General features: G+C 35.5%; 1 protein-coding gene across 1 annotated transcript in view; it reads left to right on the top strand.

Annotated features, from left to right (window-relative positions):
* Window positions 1–1,474: 1,474 nt before the first annotated feature.
* The window catches only part of BMT2 (base methyltransferase of 25S rRNA 2 homolog), a 122,957-nt gene continuing 100,461 nt past the window's right edge, over window positions 1,475–23,970 (top strand). Inside the window, exons 1-2 of the mRNA XM_015134769.3 lie at window positions 1,475–1,791; window positions 18,373–18,514. Of these exons, the coding sequence (XP_014990255.1) occupies window positions 1,632–1,791; window positions 18,373–18,514 (302 nt within the window). The 5' untranslated portion in view covers window positions 1,475–1,631. The remainder of the gene's footprint in view (window positions 1,792–18,372; window positions 18,515–23,970) is intronic.

Below are 23,970 nucleotides of genomic sequence, written 5' to 3'. Positions count from 1 at the left end.
TTCTACTATCATTGTATCTTTCGAATATTTGCACCATTATTTGCCTTCCATATAAATTAAAATATGGAAAGAGCCAAAAGAGATATGTCATTCAAGCTCCCCTTTCTTCCCAAATGAAATTCCCCCAAACAAGACCACCACATTCCCAATTTATTAGGCACTTCCGTGTAACTTCTCTTCATAATTATAATGAGTTCTTTTGAAGTTTACATGTCCCTATCTCTGTTTGACCTGTCTCTCCACTGTGCTGAAGGGACACATCTTCCGCCTTTAAATTCCATCAATCTCCCTTCACCTCGCGCTTCTCCTGCGTCCTAGACAGTGTGTATAATTCTTTGCTCTTCATCGTATTCAATATAAAGAAGATAGCATATAAAAGTTACATAACGCAAGCTTTATTCGTTAGAAAATCATCAAAATGTTCCCATTGCAATCATTTCCGTAGACTGTCACGTAACCAACACCTGCAATGGGGAAGTGGTCCACAATCCTACACAATTCATTAGGGGCTCTCAGTCTATTGAATCTCTGACACTCCAGCAGTCTCGGTGCCACTTCAGGAGCCAATGCAGTCTACCTCTCTCCGGAGAGCAGTGTTCCACCTTAATGGGACAGAAGTCAACAATCACGTTCCTCAAAAGAAGGAAAAGAAGTGGCGGAGGGTGAACAGGTTGCCAAACCCACTTAGATACACTCCGCATAGGCTAATTGTCCAAATTAAAAGGCAGGAGGTTACCTGAGCCGACCATAAAAGCTCAGAGTGCTGAGGCGAATAAGGTCAGGGCAGGCTGCTTATTAACACCGTGGTCACTACAAAAGTTCTTGAGGGCATCTGCTGTGAGTTTTCCATCGTTACTTGTTGTCCTCCTGCATCTCCTGTTGCTTTTCTTGGCCCTCTCCATTTCGCATTTTCTATGTCCTTTGCCTAGCAGCAGTACTGCAGGCATTAACCATTGTCGACCTGAGAATTAAATTAGCATTTGGTAGCCAGACCTCTCTCCTTGAGCCTTAGAAAGCTTGTGTGCTTGAGTTCCCTGAAGTGTAACGTCATCTCAAAGCTCACGTAACTAAAGGGAACCTATATGTGACAAGGTGCAGCGGAGGTTCAAGCAGAGTACCTCGGCCGCATCGCAACAGATTATAAAGCGTAGGGGGTGAAAATAATGGAAGACATCAGAAAGCCGGGCTGTAAAAAAGCCCAAACTAAGCAAACTGAGACGCGCACGCGCGTTGCTCACAGCTCCTCTCCCGAGGCCGGGCCACAGCGCCTGCGCACAGAATCCGAGGAGGGTGGGGGGAGAGATGAGCACCCAGGCCTAGCGCTCCCACTGCCTCAGCCTCCCTACCCCCGCAAGCTCCGCCTCCTCCAGCTGCTCGCCTTCCCAAACAACCGGGTTCGCCGCCGGCGCTTTCTGCCCATTGGCCCTTAGTCTTTTCCGTTTCCGCCCAGCCCTCAAAATCCACCAATCAGCTTGCACTTTTGGGTGAGCGTCCACCTCCTAGGCTGTCGCTGTCGCTCCGGCTCCTCTGCCTCCTCCGGCTGCTGCCTCCGCTGCTCCCTCCTCCTACCCCACCTCCTCTATCAGGGGAGCGTCTGCGGGGGCTTGAGGGGCGGCGGCGGCGGCTGCGATATGGAGCCAGGGGCCGGAGGGCGAAGTACTGCTCGTGGGCAGAGGGCCGGGCCCCCGAACACTCCGCCGCCCCGGGAGCAGGAGCGGAAACTGGAACAGGAGAAGCTCTCCGGTGTGGTGAAAAGCGTCCACCGGCGGCTCCGCAAGAAGTACCGAGAAGGTAAACAGCGCGCTGAGCGAGGGGGGAAGGGGAGGCCTTATCAACCCCAACCCCTTGTCACCTCTTCCCTCCTCCAAAGAGGCCACCATTAAAACCTAAGGGATCTGCACGTCCCCCAAGCCGCTGCTGCTCTCACGGGCCTGGTCTGAGCCCCCTAGTCCGCATCAGACGCGCTCCTCCCCGCCCCCTTTTCTTCGAGGGCCCTTCGGGAGAGTTCTAGGCCTGTAAAGGAATTGAGTCCCCACCCCCTCCAAGCCCCTGTCCTCAGCCGGGGTGCTGAGGTTGTTGTCACGATACACACAAACACATACACGCTCACGGAGGACGTGGGGGTCGCTTTTTCCAAGAGACGCCAAGGTAAAATAAGACAGGTAAAATCCCTTTGTAAAAGATGGAAAGAAACCTGAGTTGTCCCTCCTTTATGCTTGACCTGCCAGCTGTCCATCTGCTTCCTCATCAGACTCCCTTCCTAGTACTTCATTCCTACAACCATGCAGAGCCTTCCTCGCGTTGGCTTCCAGGGCTGCGAAGTCAGCAGGCCTTTGAGCTGACTGGACTTAACATTATTAAAAGGGGGACGGGCTACACCCGTGGCCCCCAGTCCCGTTTCTTAAATACTTGGTCTTACTGTTTATTTAGACGGGTGAGGAAGAGATCTGGACAGGTTCTGAAAATACCGTTTAGATTGGAAGCCCCCTGAAGACACGTGCGGATGAAGCCCACCTTCGGCTTCCATGGATGGGGTTCCGGTGAGAACCTCCTCTATGGAAGCTCATAGGGGAAGAAGCCTTAGTGGCTTTTGCCTGTACCTGAAGAGTGTTTATAGTTAGAGTCTACAGTTATCCTTGATATCTTTAAATATAGGCTTTTGTACACAGCTATTTTATAAGATTTTGACAGTGAAAATTCTGTGTTTTCATAGGCTCAGGACAGAGACTTCTCCTAAGTACCGAAATGAAGAAAGCTTTCCACTGGTTCTCATTTTAGCTTAATTGCAAACTCAAAAGTCAGCAGTCTTCTGGTGTTAGTCTTATACTTAGTTAATAATTTAGGATTAGAAGGAAAATTATGGCAGTGAAGGAACACAGACGGGTGAGATCATGTTACTGTTGATTTTTACACACGTTTCAACTACTTTAGAAAGTTAAAACTAAGTATCCTTTGTTCTTTTGAATGTAGTTGATATGTTTCGTTTTTCAAACTTTAAAGGTTTCTTTCCTTAGCAAATCAAGCTTAGCTTTTAATAGAGGCTGCTTAAATAATCATCCCCAAATGCGGCTTGTAGTTATTGTTTAACAGATAACAATAGAAAGAATCTTATCAGACCTACTTAAGAGGTTGAAATATGTTTTTTTGAAAGAATGCTACCCAAACCCACAATTTAGTCAATAAAATGAGTAGTTACCATAGCAACAACTGCATCATTCTTGATATTCAAAGAATGCTCTTACATAATGGCATTCACTGTAGATTTCATGTTATTTGGAGAAATTAGGAAATAAATGGACACACTTTCCTGCAATTTGCCCTGCTATTTTGTACAAATTTAAGTGCATCTTTTTAAAGAGAGAAATGACTAGCATAGAATTCCATTTCTATTTTTACCTTTTAATAATTTCATTATTCATAAATGAATAAGTTCCACTCAAATTAACACACTAATGTGTCATCTCTTCAAGTGCTGTTTATATGTGCTTAGTTCCCACACGTTTAAACATGTTTTAAGCCTGAATATTAACCACAGGAACCCTTGTTTATAATGAGAATTGGAAGTTACCAGATCTAGAATAGATACATGGAGTTCGTAAGTGAATGATCTAGTATGCTTCTGGGGAGTTAATGTCCTGGCAGTTTAAACATTTGAATGAGACTATTCTTTAGGCGTTTTAATACCCTGAATTTCACTAGTGATCTAGACTTCTCTAGGCTTTGCTCGAATGATATACAAAGCCCCATCAGTGAATTAGCAGAATAAGTGATCCTAATGAGCATGTTCCTTCTGCCTTTATTTCTGACATATAGGCTAAATATTAGTGGTAAAAAAGCCATCTGTGAAAAACACTGCGCACATAATAATACTACGGAAATAATTTTTAGTGTTTTACTTTGAGGACTTAGTATTGTGGTAATAGTCCCTAATCTGTAAACATATTTTACAAGTTCATTTGCAAGTCAGCTGTTATCATAATCTGAAGCGTGCTTAAGTGCTAGATCAGTCTGCAGAGGCCTATTGAATCAGTAACATACCTGAACTATAGCACCAATAACTATGGAAACTGTACTCCTTTTATCACAGTTTCTCTACCAGCAAATGCAGTGAAAATTCCAGCTTAGGATCTTGGAGTTTTAGACTAGAAGGAACCTCTTAGCATTTAGCAATGATTCCCAAACATGGATGATCAGCAGATTCAACTGGGTGCCTCTTAGAAAATTCCTGTATTCTACCTCAGATCTATAGTTTAAGATCCCTATTATTAGGAATTAGAAATTGTCAGCCAGATTTTAGAGTGGTGATCTAATAGTTTCTTCATTTTACAGATGAGTGAGCTGAGTCCTAAAAAGATTAAAATAACTTTCTTGATGCTTTGGTAGTTCATTGTTAATACTATACATATTTTCTGGGAATAATACAGGTTCCCCATCCCCAACTCCAAACCTAGTGTTAGTGACTCCAAATGTTAGAATAGGAGGGAAAATGGGAAGCAGGAAGTGGTTCTAGAATTTGCATTAGGGGAAAAGATATAAATTGATGGGAATGGATGATCCATAGGCTAGGTATGATTAGCTGAGTTGGGGCTATATGAGGGGAGGGTTTTCTGGGGAGAGAGGGCAGGAAAGGAAATAAGTTAGAGTGGAATAAGGAGACAAAACGGTCATTGAATATCAAGGACAGGAGTGAGGACTAGATAATGACCGGGAGGTTGGAGAACAGAGCCTTCTTTTCCCTTATCTCTGTTAGTGGAATTGAAAATAAAACAGGAAAAAGAATGAAAATAACTTTTGTTGTTCTTTTTTGCTGTGATAAAAAAAGATTTTTTTCCACTGTTCTCCATCCGTTTGCCCAACTGATGCTAGTTGATGATGATGAACAGGCTTGAGTTGGGGAAGGGTGGACAGGGTTGTAAAGAGTAGCAGGTAGGCTTAATGCACTCTTTTCGTTTACCATTTTTCACTCCCCACTTTACGGCCTGCCCTGTGTCACCACTTAAGAGACTCTGCCAGTTTGTCTAAAGGTAAAGTGAGAACTAGAGATAAAGGTGTGTTCCAGGCAGCACTCATATCTGAAGCAGTTACTAAAATGAAATGATAGGGAGATGCCTAGCAGTGGTGATGCGAAGGAGTATTTCTGGTATCTGCCATTGATAGTTAAGAGTCAGTCTTTTAAAGTGAGGTTATATAAATGGAAATATGCTTGCACATATAGGTGTTTTCTGTCTTTGCCATACATAATTTTTAAAATTTGACCTCCATGTAAACCAAAAATATTTTAAATGTAAAAGAATTATATTATAGACAGCCTTTTAATAAAAAACTAGTTTTGCTTTTCAAACAGGGACTTCATTATTTAATCAGATGAGCCTGACAAATATGTATCACATCAAGAACTGAAGTAGAGCCACGTGTGTTTTTGGTTGTCTTTGTAGGATTTTTTTTCCATAATCGTATTCACATGAACCCGTTCCTATAATGATTGCTTTTATGCCTGGCATTTCTCTTTCTGAACTTAAAGCATTCATGTAAAAATTCCAAGAAAATGTAAAAGGCTGCAGTTGTCAGGAGTAAAAGTACACTTTTAATTCCATTTCGTTTTTATTTTTTTTAACCTATCTTATTAATATCTTTGGGACATTTTATCAAATTATTCAGTTCTTTAATTTACTTGTTCTGCATACCAAACAGATTTAAAACAGTTTATCACATAAACACCTGCAGCTTATAAATCAATCACAAAAAAATAAAAGTATGTTCTAAACGGTTAAAACAGGTATTAAGGTCATGGAATTAGGGGGTGATCTTAACAGGTGAATTAGAATAGCAGTGTAGGATAAGCTGAAAAATATATTTGTGATTGACTATTCTGCAGCAAACACTTAAAATGAGAATTGTGGGGGAAGGGGAAAAACCTTTGTATTAGAATAATTTTAAACCAAAAAGTCTAAAAATAAAAGAATGAATGTAATGTTGGTGTTTTTCCAGAAACAAAGTTTTAAATTTGTTTTAAGAATTAGAATGAGACTCCTTTTAATTGAACTTTTCTTATTTTTTTTCCTCAGTGGACTTTAAACATAGCTGCTTTAAAATTTTGACCAATTCCAAGACCTTAAGAAACTTTGAACAGATTCTTTTCTCAAGTGAGGTTTTGCTGTTTTCTTTTTATGTTGTTCTTATACTTATTCTGATACAGAATCAGAAAGCTTTTTGTGATAGAATATTTGCCTGATCAGTGAAATAAATAAGGTGAAGATTGTCCGCAGAAAATCCTGTTAAGTTTGCACTAGGAGAGTTTGAACTGCCATTCCCAGTAGAAGAAAAAATAATGAAAACAGTTCAGTAATCAGTAACACTAAAAGATAAAGGGACCATTTATATAGTCAGTTCAGTGAAGTACATGTAGGTATACAATGTACATTAGTATTTAGCTGTTTGATTTTGTTATTATTAGTGTTCTTTGTGACAGGTTATCGTTTTAGGGGCTTTTTGCAGTTGAAAAGATACACTAGAAGCCAAAAGCATTGGTGCAGATTCCTTGTTTAATGGAAAATAAACCCACAAACATAGCGGTTCTTAGCCTTGGTTCCACATCAGTATCATCTTTGGAACTTTGTGGAACACAGACATCTGTATATTTAAAAGCTCCCAGAGTACACAGTGGACAAAGAGGTTGAGAAACACAGCTGTTGTAGTAGGAGGAATCTAGGAGAAAGGAGGCTTTTATACTAACCTGATCCAAAGTTAATAATAGCTTAAATAACAATAGTGATGATGAAAATAGAAGAAGACAGACTTTGAAGATCAGAATAGGCAGTTTTAGTGAAAATAAAGAAGGGTCAAAGATGATGCCAATATTTCTTTCCTGGGAAAATGTAGATAGCTATTAGCATACGCTTTGGAAATGGTAGGGGTTGGGGGCAAGAGGAACAGGGTAGTCAGGCAGATTGGCTTGTTATAGGGATAATGGTAATGATTTAGTTTGCAGTGTATCCTTTGGAAGTTTAGAATTTGGAAGCCTTCTGTGGAGGTTGAAGCTTTGAGGCAAGTAAACTGCACAGTGGGGTTATAATATAGAACTGAGGACAGATCCTTGGAAGACACCAGTAGTTAAGAGTTTGGAAGAATAAAGTGGAACCATCACAGAACACAGGGAGTACACCCAGGGTTCGGGTGTCTGCTGTGCTGGGTACCAACACTGTAGTAGAACTATATCTGCCGCCATTTATGCATCATTTACAGTAGAGTGAAGGTGATCATAGTGACAGCCTAAAGTCCTCAAGAAAAGGTAAAATAATGTTTACTATAATATTGCTTAAGAAAATATTGATTTGCTTTGATTTTCAAAGAGTCCCAGTCTTTCAGAATCAAATCAGTATTTTCAGTTGGTTTTGGTGCATTTGTTTTCTTTAATAAGTATATATCATGTTTGCAGCTTTAGAGCATCTAAGGCAATGGTTCTTAAAATGTTAGTGGACTCCAGGATCTTCCAGTGAACTTTTTAAAATGCTGATTCTTAGGTCCCCAGAAACCAATTTGGTGGATCTGAGATTTGGGGCCCAGGAATCTGCATATTTAATGTCCCTCATGTGATTCTAATTCAGGTGATCATTAGAACACTTTCTGAGAAAACATTGAACTAAGATTTTTCTGTTGCAAAGAAAAGCAGAGTACTTTACTAAAGGATGTGCTTGTCCTGGGAGTTCAAATTGTTTTTCACATTCATTCCTTACTCATGTGTGCTTATGAAATACTTATTTCTGTCATAAAAATACAGTATACAGAGTAAAACATCAGTTGAGATAACTGAATGAGTTAATGATTTTTCAGTAATAGGTAGTCTCGCTACACCTCTGTGTAAAGAGCTACTTGTTTTTAAGGCGCACATTAAGAAGTTAGCTTTAAATTTCTGCATTGATAGTTTTGACACATTTTTATATTAGTTTTCCGTCTTTCGGGAGCCATTTCTATACTCTCTAAATAAGTCAGGCACATTTGTCACATAGTTCCTGTTGTAATCATCTCTTCTTGCAGTATTCTTGTAAATTTCCTAGAGCAATCTCATACATTGTCCACATTTGACAATTAAGTTGAGACTTTCTTGTTTTATCATACAGTACTTTGGAGCTCCTGTTTTTACTAGTCCTGGCTAATTAGCAAAAGCAACAGTATCCCTACCCTCTTCAAGTAATGAAAATAATAGTAGAGGCGTTAACCTTAGCTATTCTGTCTTTATGTCTTCAGGGTAGCATTAAGGATTGGATGACTCCTGGGCATTATCCCTGCCCCTCTTCCTTCCGCCACCGATTCAAGTAAAATTTTCTCAAATGTTCCTCTTTAAATCAGAAGTAATGATGTTCTGGAAGTTTAGCAGCATAATGTTTTCAACTTTAAATGTAGAGGATTGTGGCTTAGAGTCAGATCTTCAGGCCTCTTTTGAAATGACCTCTTCGTGGTTGGTCTTTTAGGCCTGTTTATTATAGTGTAAACTCTTGAAACAAAGATCTGGGTTTTTATTAATCATCACAACCCCATCCCCACAAACACAGTTGTGTACAGCACCTAGCACAGAATCCTACATAAGGTCCCTACATAAGTACCCCTCTTACCTTGTGCTTCCATAGCATGATTGTGCCTACCTTTATAGTGTTAATAACTTACCAATTCATTTGTCTGTTTTATCTGCTAAACTTAGTTCCTTGAGTAAAACTCTGCCTTTTATCTCTGTAGCCTTAGTACACAGCACCAGACCTTGTAGATTTAAGGCACACACACAAAAGAAGCTAATATAAATATTTCCAGATAGTTGAGTTTTATCTTTTTATATTCATAAGTTTAAAATTTTACTTGTGGATACCCATCTTTTCTAATTTATGCTCATGTCTTCTTAAATCGAGTATATTAGATTAATTTTACTTTTTTAAATGGTCCAAGTTATTCTGAATAGCCTTCTATTTTTCTATAAATATAATGGTAAATATATCCTTACAGTCATTATGGTATCGTTATTTGTTCTCATAAGGATGTTGTAGTGGGTATAATGTATGTCTCTCTGTATGTTGGTAATAAAAATGGTAATAGTGAGCTGGGCATGGTGGCTCATGCCTGTAATCCCAGACCTTGGGAGGCTGAGGTGGGTGGATCACGAGGTCAAGAGAGAATGAGACCATCCTGGCTAACACGGTGAAACCCCGTCTCAACTAAAAATACAAAAAATTAGGTAGGTGTGGTGGCACGTGCCTGTAGTCCCAGCTACTTGGGAGGCAGAGGTAGGAGAATCTCTTGAACCTGGAAGGTGGAGGATGCAGTGAGCCAAGATCATACCACTGCACTCCAGGGGTGACAGAACGAGACTCCATTCTGAAAAAAGAAAAAAAAAAAGTAATAGTTTTGTGTATTTATTTATATTTACAGATAAAAATTTTGCAACCCCAGTATATCAGTCTCTTAAATTTGAAGTGAAATTTATACTGTTTATAAAATCTAACATCTGACAACCACTAAACTATACCGATTTATTGTGCTTTAAGTGTAAATACACTAATACCCATTGCTGCGGTTATTTTAGAATAGATGGTTAATCTTCATACATTTAGAGCAGCATGTGAGTATCCATTTCCATTTATATAGAAATTAGGATAAGACTTTTTAATTGAACATATGAAAATCAAGTTCCAAAAGGCTGTTCATAAATCCTTTTGTTTGAAAGTTGAACTAAGCAAGTACTCTGTGTGGTCATAGACCCATCTGTGAAGTTCACTTTCACAAGGGAATAACATGTTGGTGACATGGGTTATGTTTTTTCTTGATTTCTTTCCATCTCCCTTATAGGATGTGTTCAGAGACTTGCATTTTGGAGTATTTTTATCATTGATATGTTTATAATAAAAGGCTATTCCAAGAACAGAAGATATACCATGAGCCAATGTTTGTAGATATTAAGTTCAATTCATGCATTTTTTTTTAAATTAAATTGGACTCTTAAGGTTGTCCCAACCCCCTTGCTCTCTATATTATTTTGCCAGGCTTTTAAACTCACAACCTTGCTATACACCGTTGGTTTTAAGCCATAGCTACCCGTTGGATTCATCTGGGGAATGTTAAAATAAATGACCAGTTGCCACTCCAGACCAGTTAAATGAAACTTCTGGGTGATTCCAATGTGCAACCAGAATTGGCAGCCAGAGTTGAGAACCATTGCCAGAAATCTAACAAATAATGCAGTTGCACAGACTAAATAACTGCATTTGACTGACAAAAGACCATTTGTTTGTGGTTAGTAGAGTCTGTGTACTTTCCTCTATTGCAAAGCTCTGCTCATATCCATAAAAGTTCATGAATTAAAAACTTATGAAGAGAAGCAGAGTTTGTGGTTAGGAGCATGACTTTAGCTTTTGACTACCAGGTTTGTTGTGTAACCTTGGAAAAGTTACTTAATCTCTCTATTTCAGTTTCCTCATCTATAAAGTAAAATATATGTCTCAATGGATTGGTATTGTAATTAAATGAGTTAATATTTGAAAAGCACTTAAAACGACATTTGGCATATAGGAAACACACTAAGCTTGTAAAATGCAGAAATTTAAAAATAACAGCTCTTTTATCTGTAGCTATACTGCTTCAATGCATTTAAGGACTATGACATTAAAGATTGAATGACTCCTGGAATTTTTACCTAGACTGTTCTGTAGTTTTCTCAGTATTAAAATGACTTTATCTTTTTCTTTTTTTTTTTTTTTTTGGGGTCCCTTTTGCTGTTTGTGTTTCTAAGTTTTTATATGAAAAGTCCAACATTTTTAGCATGTCAGATTATTGGTGGTATTTTCTTCCCACATTAGAGAAGTGACTATTCATAACATGTTGGCTATAAGATGCAGGTTTTCAAACTTTGTGTTTTCTGGTTACTTTTTGGTTCTTAATTACCGAACACCTTGGATGTTTTTTATCCCACTTTTAGATGTGTCACTGTATCAGGTACTCAGGTGCTGAGAAGACTGGTCTGTGTATGGCTTAACTATGTGAGACAATCTGAGTTCCGAACATTTTGTTTTAATGCCTTGAAGTGGTAGCTGAACTTGTTTGCACTTAGTCATGATTTTCTTTGCTTACCTTGTGTTAGAGAAAATGACCCTTAAAGGTACTTTGAACTTGAATTTGGTAGTCTGTTCATCTACAGATAAGGCATCTTAGGTCCCGTATTTGGCAATATGCCTAAGTCAGAATCAAATAAATTGTTCTGAATTTCTAAAAGTTTAAGACTTTTGATACTCTTTTTTTTTTTTTTTTTGCTTTTGTAGAGAATTTGATGGCCCTCAAATTTAATGAAATATAATTTTAATTTTGTAACATATACCATGCTTGTGGCACATCATTTTAAAAAAAATTTATTGAGGTATGATTCATATACAGTGAATTATGTCTATTTAAAGTATATAATTCCATAAGTTTTGACAATGCATGCATCTCTGTAAAACCTTTACCACAATAAGGTATAGAACATTTTCATCACTGCCAAAATTTCCTCATACTTCTTTGCAATCAGTCTCTCTGTATACTCTCAGTCCCACATGTCTTTTCACTATAGATTCACCTCCATTTATTTTCATTTCTTAGCTATTGTGAGTAATGCTGCAATGAGTATAGGATTGCAGATATCTCTTTGACATACTGATTTCGTTTCCTTTGGATAAATACCCAGAAGTGGGACTGTTGAATCATATAGTAGTTTTAGGAACCTCCATACTGTTTTGGCTGTACTAATTTACATACCCAACATAAGTATACAGGATTCACTTTTCTTCACATTCTCTCCAACCCTTGTTATCTCTGGTCTTTTTGACAATAGCCATCCTAACAGATGGGAGGTAGTATCTCATTGTGGTTTTAATTTGCATTTTCCTGATGATTAGTTATGTTGAGCACCCTTTTATATACCCATTGGCCATTTTTTGTGTTGTCTTTCGAAAAATATCTATTCAGGTCATTGCCCATTTTTTTTGTCAGATTATTTGTTTTTTTGCTATTCAGTTGTATGAGGTTTTTTTATCTTTTGGCTATTAACCCCTTATCAGGTATATGGTTTGTAAATATATTCTTATCTTAAAATGGCATCACATGTATACTTGCTAACTTTCTTATTTTCTGTGCTTTGTATGTTTTAAAAAGGAGAATTAGGATAGAGTTATTGAGAAAAAATAATATTTTTATATACATCAGGTGTATAAAAATCAAGTGGTTCTGGCATGTAAAAATGCATGAACCTTAGCACCACCTATTCATTTTTTTCACATATAAGTAATTATGTATTTGGTAGTGTTACTGTTGATTTCTCCTTGAGCTAATAAATTTTTCAAAAAGATCTGTGTACTGTTATTAAAGAACTTAATGAATATGACTGGACTGTCAGCTGCAGTTTTTTCTTTTGACAATAACACAAAATGGAAAAGCCTTTTTTAATAAACTTAAAACAATGGTCTCTAGAAAAATGACGTTGAATTTATTGCTTTTCTGACCTTGGAACTCTTACTTTGAAAACAGTAACTATTTTGAAAAATTTAAATTGTGCTTTTGAGTCACTACTACTTGCTGACAGCCATCAACTGTAGTTTGAATTTTATCTTAGAAACTAATTTGATTTGTTTATACTTTTGGCATTTATTTTTTGAGCATGATGAAAATTTAAATATTTTGTCCTCCATTGACTGAGCATCCTAATTAACTTCTCTAATTTATACAAATTATAAATCACAAGTAGTCTTTGCTTTTCCATTTATACTTTCTATTGGGAAAATCACACCTGGTTTTAATAGACATGTATAAATGAGTGACAAAGTATGATAAGGATGGCAAATGGGGGAGGTGTAAGATGATAAAGTGGGAGGCAGATAAACTGTCTTGAAGAAAATATGAATTCAGTTACATTTTGAAGGAAAAAAATGCTGTAGCAGATGGCAAGAGAGAGGTTAATTCATAAAGAAAGAATAGTATCAACTCTAAATAAATAGTGTAGGGATTCCATTGGTTCACTTGAGTTTGAAACTCTTTTAGAGCTGCACTTCTGGATGTTATATAGAGCAAAAATACTTTTAAATTCATTTCCTTCTACTTGTTTTTTTACAAAGGCAGTTGCAGTGTAATAATATCTTAATCCCAGCACTTTGGGAGGCCGAGACGGGCGGATCATGAGGTCAGGAGATCGAGACCATCCTGGCTAACACGGTGAAACCCCGTCTCTACTAAAAATACGAAAAAACTAGCCGGGCGAAGTGGTGGGCGCCTGTAGTCCCAGCTACTCCGGAGGCTGAGGCAGGAGAATGGCGTAAACCCGGGAGGCGGAGCTTGCAGTGAGCTGAGATCCGGCCACTGCACTCCAGCCCGGGCTACAGAGCAAGACTCCGTCTCAAAAAAAAAAAAAAAATAATAATAATAATAATAATAATATCTTAATCACAAAGTTATTAAAAATGGAACCCTTTTTAAATTAATGAATGTGCTATTCTTTCCTAGTTGTCGCTGTCTTTTTATTAGTAGCTCTTAATTTATTTTTTAGTTGTGACATATGTTTTTGAAGGTGAGTTTAGTCAATGCAGTAGTTACGGTATTATCTTGATGTAAGATTCAGAATAATTTGGTTCATTGATTATATTGAACTTGGTTTTGCAACTTTAAGTTGGCATCACTCGTGTTTAAAATTATGAATTTGTTTTTTAAATGGGTGTTTAAAAAAATTTAAATGTTATGGGATAACAATAAATAGAAGTCATATTAATGTGACCGTTTTCTAGAATTTTGTAAGACAATTTAAGCTGTAGAGCATGTATTTTTAAATTGTGCTTTCTAGAAATAATTTGTGAATTCCCTGTAGTTGGTCAAAGTAAAATGTATGTACTCCATTGCAGATTTTGTTCTCCAGGCCTCCCTTTCCCCTTGTACCTGTCTGTCTCTTTCTTTTTCTCTCACTTTTACTTTAAAACACATGTATTTTTTTCTAGAACGCTTATAAGAAATTGGTAAGAAAATGGGTTATTAATCACAACAATTTTGAGTCATTCACAGATGCCATTATATTAAAATAAATCACAAGGCTAATTATTAATTCATTGAGAGTTCTGATTGAACTTGAAGACCTAAATGTTTCTTATACTATGTTGACTAGACCTTTCATGCAAACTTCAAGAACTTCTAGCTCCGGATTTACCTTTTAATAATGAAAAAATATTGTCCTTTTAAATAGTATATCTTTTAATTATTAGTTGACCTAATAACTAAGTGATAACAAATCCTTAAAATTGAGTTTTAATATTTATATATGTAGTTTGAGTTGGTAGAGGAGTTTTAAATATGTATACTGGGGACTGGGGGACCCTAATTTTTTTGGATTTTAGAACCTGAATCATAGATTACTTTGAAAAACTTTGCTCAAAATTGAAATACCATTATTTTAAATACTATAAAAACAAAAAAAGGGCTATTATGAAAATGCTTATCTCATTCTGTTTTAATAATTTCATTTATTTTTAAAATTACCTTAAGCTTTCAGAGATATTTTGGGAAGTGGAATTTTCTCATAACTAAAGGCCAGCTATGTTTTTTGTTCAATTTTGTAACCACCAGACTTTTAACAAAATGTATACACAGTAGTCAGAGTTTGAAACATTTTTGTTTTATAAATAATATGAAATAAAAGTTTTGGGTCCAGGATGCCTTACGTAGCATATAGGGAACATATCAGGTTCATATCTCTTTTATAGCATTTACCACATTTTATTTACATGTCTTCTCCCCTTTTTTCGATACCAATGCCTGCTCATTAACTTTAATTATTTTCTGTAGCATTTAATATAGAGTATTTTTTAAAGAAAATCTGTTCAAAGAAGGAAAAGTATATACAATTGCATCATCTACTGTCAGTTATATATTTAAGTATACTTCACTTTATGAATCACATCAGTTTTCAGTGTCAACACACTTTGTGAGAGTCTGCAGACTCTTCAGTGTTAATGAAAACATTAAATTGAAGTTGTCTGTGGTTAATCTGAGTTGCATTAGCCTACCAAGTTTGAATTCTTCCTTAGAACTTCAGTTAGGTAGATAGCCATAAAATTTCATAAAGTGGTATTTCAGGGAATTGTGTTGAGTATGAAAAACTCGAGGTCTTCTAAAAAGTTGTAGGGTAGTAGGTTTCTGTATATTTTCAGTTCTTTGCATCTTATAGCTAGTAGAATAATTATAGAGTAAATTGAGTTTCAAAGTATATAGTGACATGGCAGGGACTCTTAAGAATTTGTAACACTTCTGTTGCCTCACATTGCACACCCTTTGTCCTCACCCATGGTAGATAGACACTTTGAGCTCAGAGTCAGCAGCCCTTACATAGACCCACTTTAAATGAGTGCTGCTTTTTTGTGTTCTGCCTTTCTCCCACACTGCTGGAGCCCACTGAGATTGTCCCCTTATTCAGTGGCTAAGTGCAGACTAGCAGTGCAGATTGTTAATAATTCTCAGTTAATACGGGATAAGAACTTAGAGATAAATGCCGTGGCCTCCCGTTCTTTAGATGCACAATTCTGGACACATTCAGTATGCTTCTCAGTTTGCCAACAGCAGCAAACTCAGTAATTCATCCTTGTATTAGTTTTTTCTCCTTGCCATCTTTCTGTTCACTTCCTCACTCATATTTCCTAGGATTCTCACCCAAATAAACTACATGGACCCAGTTCTTTGTCTTAAGTTGTACTTTTTTTTTTTTTTTTGATACAGAGTTTAGCTCTTGTCGCCTAGGTTGGAGTGCAATGGTGTTATCTCGGCTTACTGCAACCTCCGCCTCCCAGGTTCAAGCAATTCTCCTGCCTCAGCCTCCCGAATAGTTGGGATTACAGGCATGCACCACCACACCCGTCTAATTTTGTATTTTTTAGTAGAGGTGGGGTTTTACCATGTTTGTCAGGCTGGTCTCAAACTCCTGACCTCAGGTAATCTTCCCACCTTGGCCTCCCAAAGTGCTGGGACTACAGGTGTGAGCCACCGCACCCAGCCAAGTTGTACATTCTGTAGACTCCAAGAAGTCTTGCGGAAAGGAAAAGAAAATGTGTTTGTGTTAAGCATAGCTTTTCCCAGGTATATTTTGTCATAGAACTTGTGTTTGAATGACTCCTATTAACAGCACATGTAATACATTTATGTATTTGTTTATAATGTGTATATTCTATAGGACAGTGAAACTTAAAAGTTCGAAAAAAGGCCTTCTAAACCTAACGATCCAATATAATTATTGTATAATTAAAATTATACAATACCTTAATGAATGATTTAGTTTCAAATTTGGTGGATAAAGTCGGAAATAGTGTTGTGAACCATCATGGGTTTATGAAAGTGTCATTAATTAAAATATCGTTTCAGACACCTCACTTTCTGAAGTTCTATTTAGAGACTTGATAAATAACTCCATCTGAAAGATGTTGCTAAAACTGAGGAAAGCAGTAGTGTGTTTAGATTAATATTCCAATACAGCAGGCAGACCCTCAAACTGTTTCTTCAATAAACTTTGGTATGTGGTATTCTCACAGGAGCATTTGTGTATACCTTCTACTTGAACAGTGAATCTGTCTCAAACTTCACCCTTCTTTCTTTTTCCTTGGACTTGTGTTTTATCAGTAGTTATTTTATCACATAAGGTCATTTTAAAATGAAACTGCTGGAAAAAAACATTAATAGGAATTCAGGTCAAACTGCTAAAAAAAGAACATTGGCCATTATATTAAAATAAATCATAATTTATTACGATTTAACATGATCGAACTTGAATACTTAAACATTTCTAAAACTGAGGAATTTTTATTTGAGAATTTAGAAAACTTGTGCCTGCTTTTTTTAAGCTAATAGTTATTGCCAGTCTGATATGTAACAAATTGAGAGTCCAGTCGCTACCCAAATGTTAGTGATTAATGGAAATATTTGTATACGAGTACATAGCCCCCTCAAAAATAATTCTCTCAGGTTTAAAATCAGTATTCAGACCAAGACTCAGACTGATGTATAGCCATCTTAATAATGTGTGAGAGGGTTTGTTTGTATCCTTACCCTTCTTTCTTGATCAAATTAGAGGGCTAATAGTTTGGTTTTCAACTTGGTACTTATTAGACTAGACCCTAAAATACCCCGTAAATGGGATTAATTGAAAGTTTTTCAAATTTGAATAGTTAAGTATTTATTATTACATTTGAACTATTTTAATTCCTTTTCTGTTTAAAAAAAAAAAAACCTTAAGTGTAAGAATTCAATAATCTTAAGTGGAAGAAGAATTTTAGTATAATTATCTCCCACATTTTGCTGTTCTATTTATAGTTTTAAGTTTATTCTGTCCCCAAATAATGGCCTACATTTCATTATGGGGCATGAGGACCTAACTTCTATGTCCAAGGACAGTGAGTGAAACTACCTTGATAAATTTTGTTTACTCTTTTACCATTACAGTTGCATTAACGTCCTTTATTTAGCGATAACATTTTCCTACCTTTATCAGTCATTACAGTGATGTTTCCAATTTCATATTGTGATGACTGATTTAATTTTATTTTTAAAAATGTAGTAGCTGAATGGATAATATAGTCAGCTTATAGTTTTTATATAGGACATTTTTTAAGGCTTACAAACTTTGGAGAGGCTTCCAAAGTAATTTCCTTCAAGGCAATTTTTGACATTTTTGACCTAGAATTATAAATTTTTAAACTACATTATGCCTAGAGCAAGTCCAAGTGTGTAAATAGAAATATTTACTTGATTGCTTAATTTACATTGTCATCTTACCTACCAACCCCTTTTTAATAAATGTGGAAATACAAGAAGGTAACAGTCAATAGAAACACAAGAAAATAACAGTCAAGAAGCAGGTTTACGTGTTTGTACTCAGCTCCTGCAAAGTCATATTGCCCAACAGTGACAGGAAAATTAATTCTTGAGTACTCAGCTGTGATTGTTTCTTACCAGCATGTCTTTGGATTATTAACTGATAACTCATATATACAATATCTGCTTATATTTTGTCAATTTTTCCAGCTTCACAAACCTGTTATCAATCATTCATTTATTTATTAAATAATAATAATTAAAATGATGCATCCCTTTACATAAAGGAACTTTTATTTAAACATTTTTATTTTTATGTAAATATATATTTTTATTTAAGTATTATTTATACAATATTTAAACATGTAAACATTTATTTAAACATTTTAAATGTTTAAAATTTTATGACGTTTTACTTTATAATTTTGCTTGTATTTATCTTTAAATAATTTCAGATTGTGCTGAAACTTATTTCAAGAGTCTGACATGTTTCATGTAAACTTAATTACTTTATCTGTTTGTTTTTAGTGGGAGATTTTGATAAGATCTGGCGAGAACACTGTGAAGATGAAGAAACTCTTTGTGAATATGCTGTTGCAATGAAAAATTTGGCAGATAATCATTGGGCAAAAACTTGTGAGGGTGAAGGTCGTATTGAATGGTGTTGCAGGTAAGTACTTTTATGAATTAACGTTTTTGGTTTCTAATGTATTGTTGTAACTTTTTTTTTTTATTTTTTTGAGACGGAGTCTTGCTCTGTCACCCAGGCTGGAGTGCGTGGCGTGATCTCGGCTCACTGCAACCTCCACCTACCGGGTTTAAGCAATTCTGCTGCTGCATCCTGCTGAGTAGCTGGGATTATAGGCACCCACCACCGCGCCCGGCTAACTTTTGTATTTTTAGTAGAGATGGGGTTTCACTATCTTGGCCAGGCTGGTCTCAAACTCCTGACCTCGTGACCTGCCCGCCTGGGCCTCCCAAAGTGCTGGCATTACAGATGTGAGCCACCGCACCTGGCAGAAGCTCTTAAATCTAAGTGATGCTATGTATAATTCATAGTACCAAAATAGAATACCAGAAATACTATGAAAGAGATCCTGTCTTTTAAAACAACTTTTCTCCCTTGTGCTTCACTTTCCCTATGTCAATTTCATTCACCTTTTTAAATAAAAATGTTTTTGGCACATTTGTTCTAACTTTTAAAAAATATGGCTTTAAATGCATTTAATACATACAATACATTTAAATATAATGATTTAATACTTGACTCCTTAATAAGTTATGGTATAAAAATTTCTTTGGATAATTATATTTAGATTCAAGTAAAAGTTCTATAAAGTCTTAAAACATCTTAAAATTTTTATATCTTGAATTTCTGATGTATGATTCAGGGTATTCCAGCATTTATATTGACTTTGGATAATGTTTATTTTCTCATAATATAGATGCTAATGTTAAAAATACCAGAAAATGAAATAATGCTGATACTAGTTCTCTCAATGTGGTAAAATTATAAGAAAGGATAAGTATATTGACTAAACTTAAACATGAATTCCCTGAAAAACTACTTATTGGGTACTATGCTTATTGCCTGTTTGGTGAAATAATCTATATACCAAACCCCTGTGACATGCAATTTACCTATATAACAAACCTGCAAATGTAACCCTGGACCAAAAAAAAAAAAAAAAAAAAAAAAACTAGAGACTAAATAAAAAAACATTGTCTTTCTCATGGACAGTAAGTTTATGATAACTTCTGGTTTACATTTTCTTTCAATTTTTATTCAAAACTTTTTACATCTTATTTTAAAACTGTAATAATGCATTCATTCAACAAATAATTCAGAGAAAAATATGCATTTAACTTAGTTATTTAATAAATAATATTTAGTAATTGTCTGCTTTGTACCAGTCATATTATAGGCACTAGGAGTACAATAAAACTCACAAAATCCTTGCTCTCATAGAGCTTACATGCTAGTGGGGGTGAGTGGCCAGAAACAATATGTTGGTTAAATTTATACTAGTTCAGACAGTGGTGAGCGCCATGAGAAAAATAAAACAAGGAAAACCAAAACAATTTTAAGTAAGATTGGGGAAGAGGGTTTCACTGTTGTGATATGTGCCAATGATATAAAGGAAATGAGAGAGTAAGCCAGCCCTACCAAGTCTAAAGATCTTAAAGTAGAGGCATGCTAGCATGTTTCAGAAATAGCCAGGAGAAAAGTGTGGCCAGAGCAAAATGACAGAGGAAGAGAGGTAGAAAATAAGGTAATGAGCACTAGATTTTGTAGGGTCTTGTGAACCATTTTAAAGACATTGTCTTTTACTCTGACATGGGAAGTCATTGGCTGTTTTGACAAAAGAAGTGATAGGATTTTATTAACCATCTGCAGGTGTCAATAATTCTTAAGAATTAATTTCTGTGTTAAGAATAGACTATAAGAAGAGCAAGGGTGTCAGTAAGGGAACCCAGTTAGAAAACTGCTTTAATAATCATGGCATGAAATTATAGTTAAACAGTTGGTGAACGAGATAGTGAGTTGACAGGACGGTGTACCAGGATTAATGCTCAAATAAATATAATGACTCAGAGAGGAGCCAGGGAGATAATGGGGCACACATTTTAGTGATTATGATGATATGTAAGGGAATTGAAAATACAAAGTATAGTGAGAAAGTGGTACCATCAGTGGATTATGGAGTCAAAGAATAATGGAGTTGAGGAACTAAAGAAAGGTGCCAGAATAATAGGAAATGGGATGATTGGGGTTAAATGTTTTTATTTGCATTTCTAGAGAGAAAATGGTTATAAATCTGACTCTTCTGCAGAATATACATTTTCTCCCTCAAGAAACACAAAATGAGGCATACTACTGAACCAAATAGTTCCCCTGTTACAGAAAGTGGCAGTGTAATCCAATCAGGAAATCAGTACTGTTGCTGTTTAAGATCATCATTGTTGGATTTTAGCAGTAGTACTTTTAAATTACTATTACAGTACAGCAGGCAGGCCCTCAAACTTTATCTCTTAAATGAACTTTGATATGTGGTATTCTCATAGGAGCATTTGCTTTTACCTTCTGCTTAAACAGTGAATCTGCCTCAAACTTCAGTCTTCTTCCTTTTTCCTTGGATTTGTGTTTTATCAATAGTTATATTATCACATGAGGTCATTTTTTATGTAAACTGCTGAAAAAAATCATTAGGAATTTAGGTCATACTGTTAAAAAAAGAACAGTGGCAAGATATGGTTAAATTTATTATTTTTTTTACTATCAGAAGTAATACTAAGAGAAGTTATGTAATGTCTTTAAACATAAAACTAGGTTGAGGGAAAAGACTTTGAAACAATATTACATTTTGAAACTTGAGTTTTATATAATTATGAGCTATATGCAGTTTTTTTCTCTTTTTGATAATTCTAAAGGTAATGTCAGTTTGAAAGCTAAAGTGGGCTTTAAAAAGGGTTGGACAAAAGTTTGCTTTTGTTGTACTTAAAACTTATGGGAATATGTTATATGAGGTAAGCCTTGCATCCTGCTAAGGACAGAATAATAAAATTTTATATGTAATATGAAGCATTAAAAGCCAGGAAAAAAATGCAATATATAGGTATAGCTATACCTTCAATAAAGGAATTTGCCCTTTTTAGCTCTTTTAAATACAGAGAAACATATACTATAAACACACTATTTCCTGAAGTATTTGAAAGTAAATTGCAGATAACATTACATTTTATCGGTAAATCTATTAGCATACATCTCCTAAGAATTAGGAAATTTTTCTACATAACCACAACGCCATCATCATATTAAGACAGTTAACAGTAATCTTCTAATTTTCTAAAATATTTAGTTCATAAGATCAGATTTTTCTCACTGTCTTCAAAATATATTTTAAAATTTATATATATATATATATAATTTTTTTCTAAATCCAATCAAGTCTCATACATTGGTGGTTACAATTCTTTAGGTTCTTGGGGTTTTTTTGTTTTTTTCATAACATTGAGTTTTTAGACAAATGTCAGTTAATTTGTAGAATATCCCACATTCTGCATTTTCCAGTTATTGGTTGAAGTTGGTTAATAGTGTTCAATATTCTATATATATTTACTGATTTTTCTTTCTTGGCTTTTTAATCTATCAATTACCAATAAAGATGTTTTTAAGATACCGTTTTTCTCGGTTTTTCTATAATAGTTACTTGGCTCTTTAGAGATTTAATTTTTCTGTTGAAGTTCTCTGTTTTTATCCATTTGGGTTGTCTTTTTCTCTATTTTAAAAAAATAAATTTATAGTACTTATTTTAAAGTTTTTGTCTGCTTATTCTAACATGTCTTATCTGTGGGTCTGTTTCTTTTGGCTATTTTTTTCTTTTGGTTATGGATCATTTTTTCCTGCTTTATGTGTGGTAATTCTTTTTTTATACTGGCATTGTGTTTAGAAGAGATTGGCATAAATACCATTTTTCTCCAGAGAGGCATGCTTTTTTTGCTCTGACAGGAAGCTGGAATGAAAGACTGAACACTTTGATACCATCAGGAGTTGAGCTGTATTGGAACTGGATGACCGCTTTAGATGGTTTCAATTCACTTCTGGTTTCAAGTGCTTTGATAGTGAATGAATCCTGTTCTGTGTATATTACAGGTGCAGTCCTCTTGCAGGACATAAACCTAATCTTTTTCTGCTTTTTAGTCCCACTTGCAGCCTCCAGTGCTGTTGCTGCCTTCACATACTCATAAATAGACCTGTGGAGGAAATCAGGAGGAGAATGGGGAGAATTATCTCTAAATTTGAGTTTCTTAAAGATTTCAATCTGTCACACAGCCAAGCAGTTGTTAAAAGCTCTGCCGTTTCCCTTTAATCCAGCAGAGTATTTCTACCCTAGAAGGCTTGATTCTCTGCAGCCCAGGTACCATTTCAGCACATGCCCCAGTTCCTGTGATCCCTTCTCATTTTGGAAGGACTTGTACTTGTCTGTTATTTAGTTCCTTTAGACCCCTTTGCATTCTCATCTCTCATTATTTCTTTTTAATATGTTGTTTTTTAAATTCTATCATATGAGCTGCTCTGATAATCTGTATCCTAATTCCAAACTAGTTTTGTGTCCTACGTTCAGGTTTATCTGATTGTTTTCTCATGGTACCAATTATTTATTTCCTCAGTCTCATTTATTTTCTGTAAACTGAAAGTTGGGTCTGAAGGATTGATTCAGGTCCGGTATTTTTGCAAAAATATCTATTAGATGAAGCTTTATACATCATTTTGTGTCATATTAGTAGATTTTTATTGTGAGGTGTACCATCATTAGAGATACTAAATGTTGTCATTTGTTTAAGGTGGTATCTACTCAATCTTTTCATTGTAAACTTATCCCTTTATAATTAACGAGTAATATGTAGAGTGGTATTTTGGCTTGTGGAGCAATCCTCTTTCCTAACAGTCTTTCAACAAACAGTTTTACTTCCATTTGTTAAATAATATTTCATTTGGGGTTACAAAATAATTATTTTTAAAATTGTATTTTTTCTTGACATTTATTAGCTGGCATTCTTTTGTAAATAAAAGTTTTCCTTTATAAACAGTGAATGATGATTACATGTTATCCAGAAAAGCAGAATAAAAAAATATATGTAATTCTGTTTAATTACCAGTTTTCACAAAAGCAATTGGTATAATAGTCAATTACAGTTAGAATAAATGGGTTGTGGGTTTTGTTTTGTTTTTTTTTTTTTGGAATGTCACAGTAACATCTTAGATTTTTATTCCATTTTTCATTGTTAGTCTTTTTTGGGGGGTAGGGTGCTCAAATAATTTCATATTTGGCAGCAGGAGCCCAGTTAAAGTTTGCTTCTGTGTTTTGCATCACCTGTGAGCACTTTCTTGCTCTCTAGTACAAAGATGAGTCTTTGCTTCCCCTCGTCGAGACCTGGAATCAGACTCTTTCTTCAAGGAGTCCTAGTTTCATTTAGTGGGAAATAGCATTTGAAAAGTAACATCTGGGCACTAGATGTGCACAGGGTATGCTTTATTCTGCATCTTTTTGGTAAAGAGAATTAGAAAAATATATATGTTATAATATATAGTGTTATATATAAATATTCAATCAACTTCATAAT

The sequence above is a fragment of the Macaca mulatta genome, chromosome 3 (assembly GCF_049350105.2).
Source record: "Macaca mulatta isolate MMU2019108-1 chromosome 3, T2T-MMU8v2.0, whole genome shotgun sequence".
NCBI classification, from domain to species: Eukaryota; Metazoa; Chordata; class Mammalia; order Primates; family Cercopithecidae; genus Macaca; species Macaca mulatta.
This window is presented reverse-complemented; position numbering and strand designations above follow the sequence as displayed.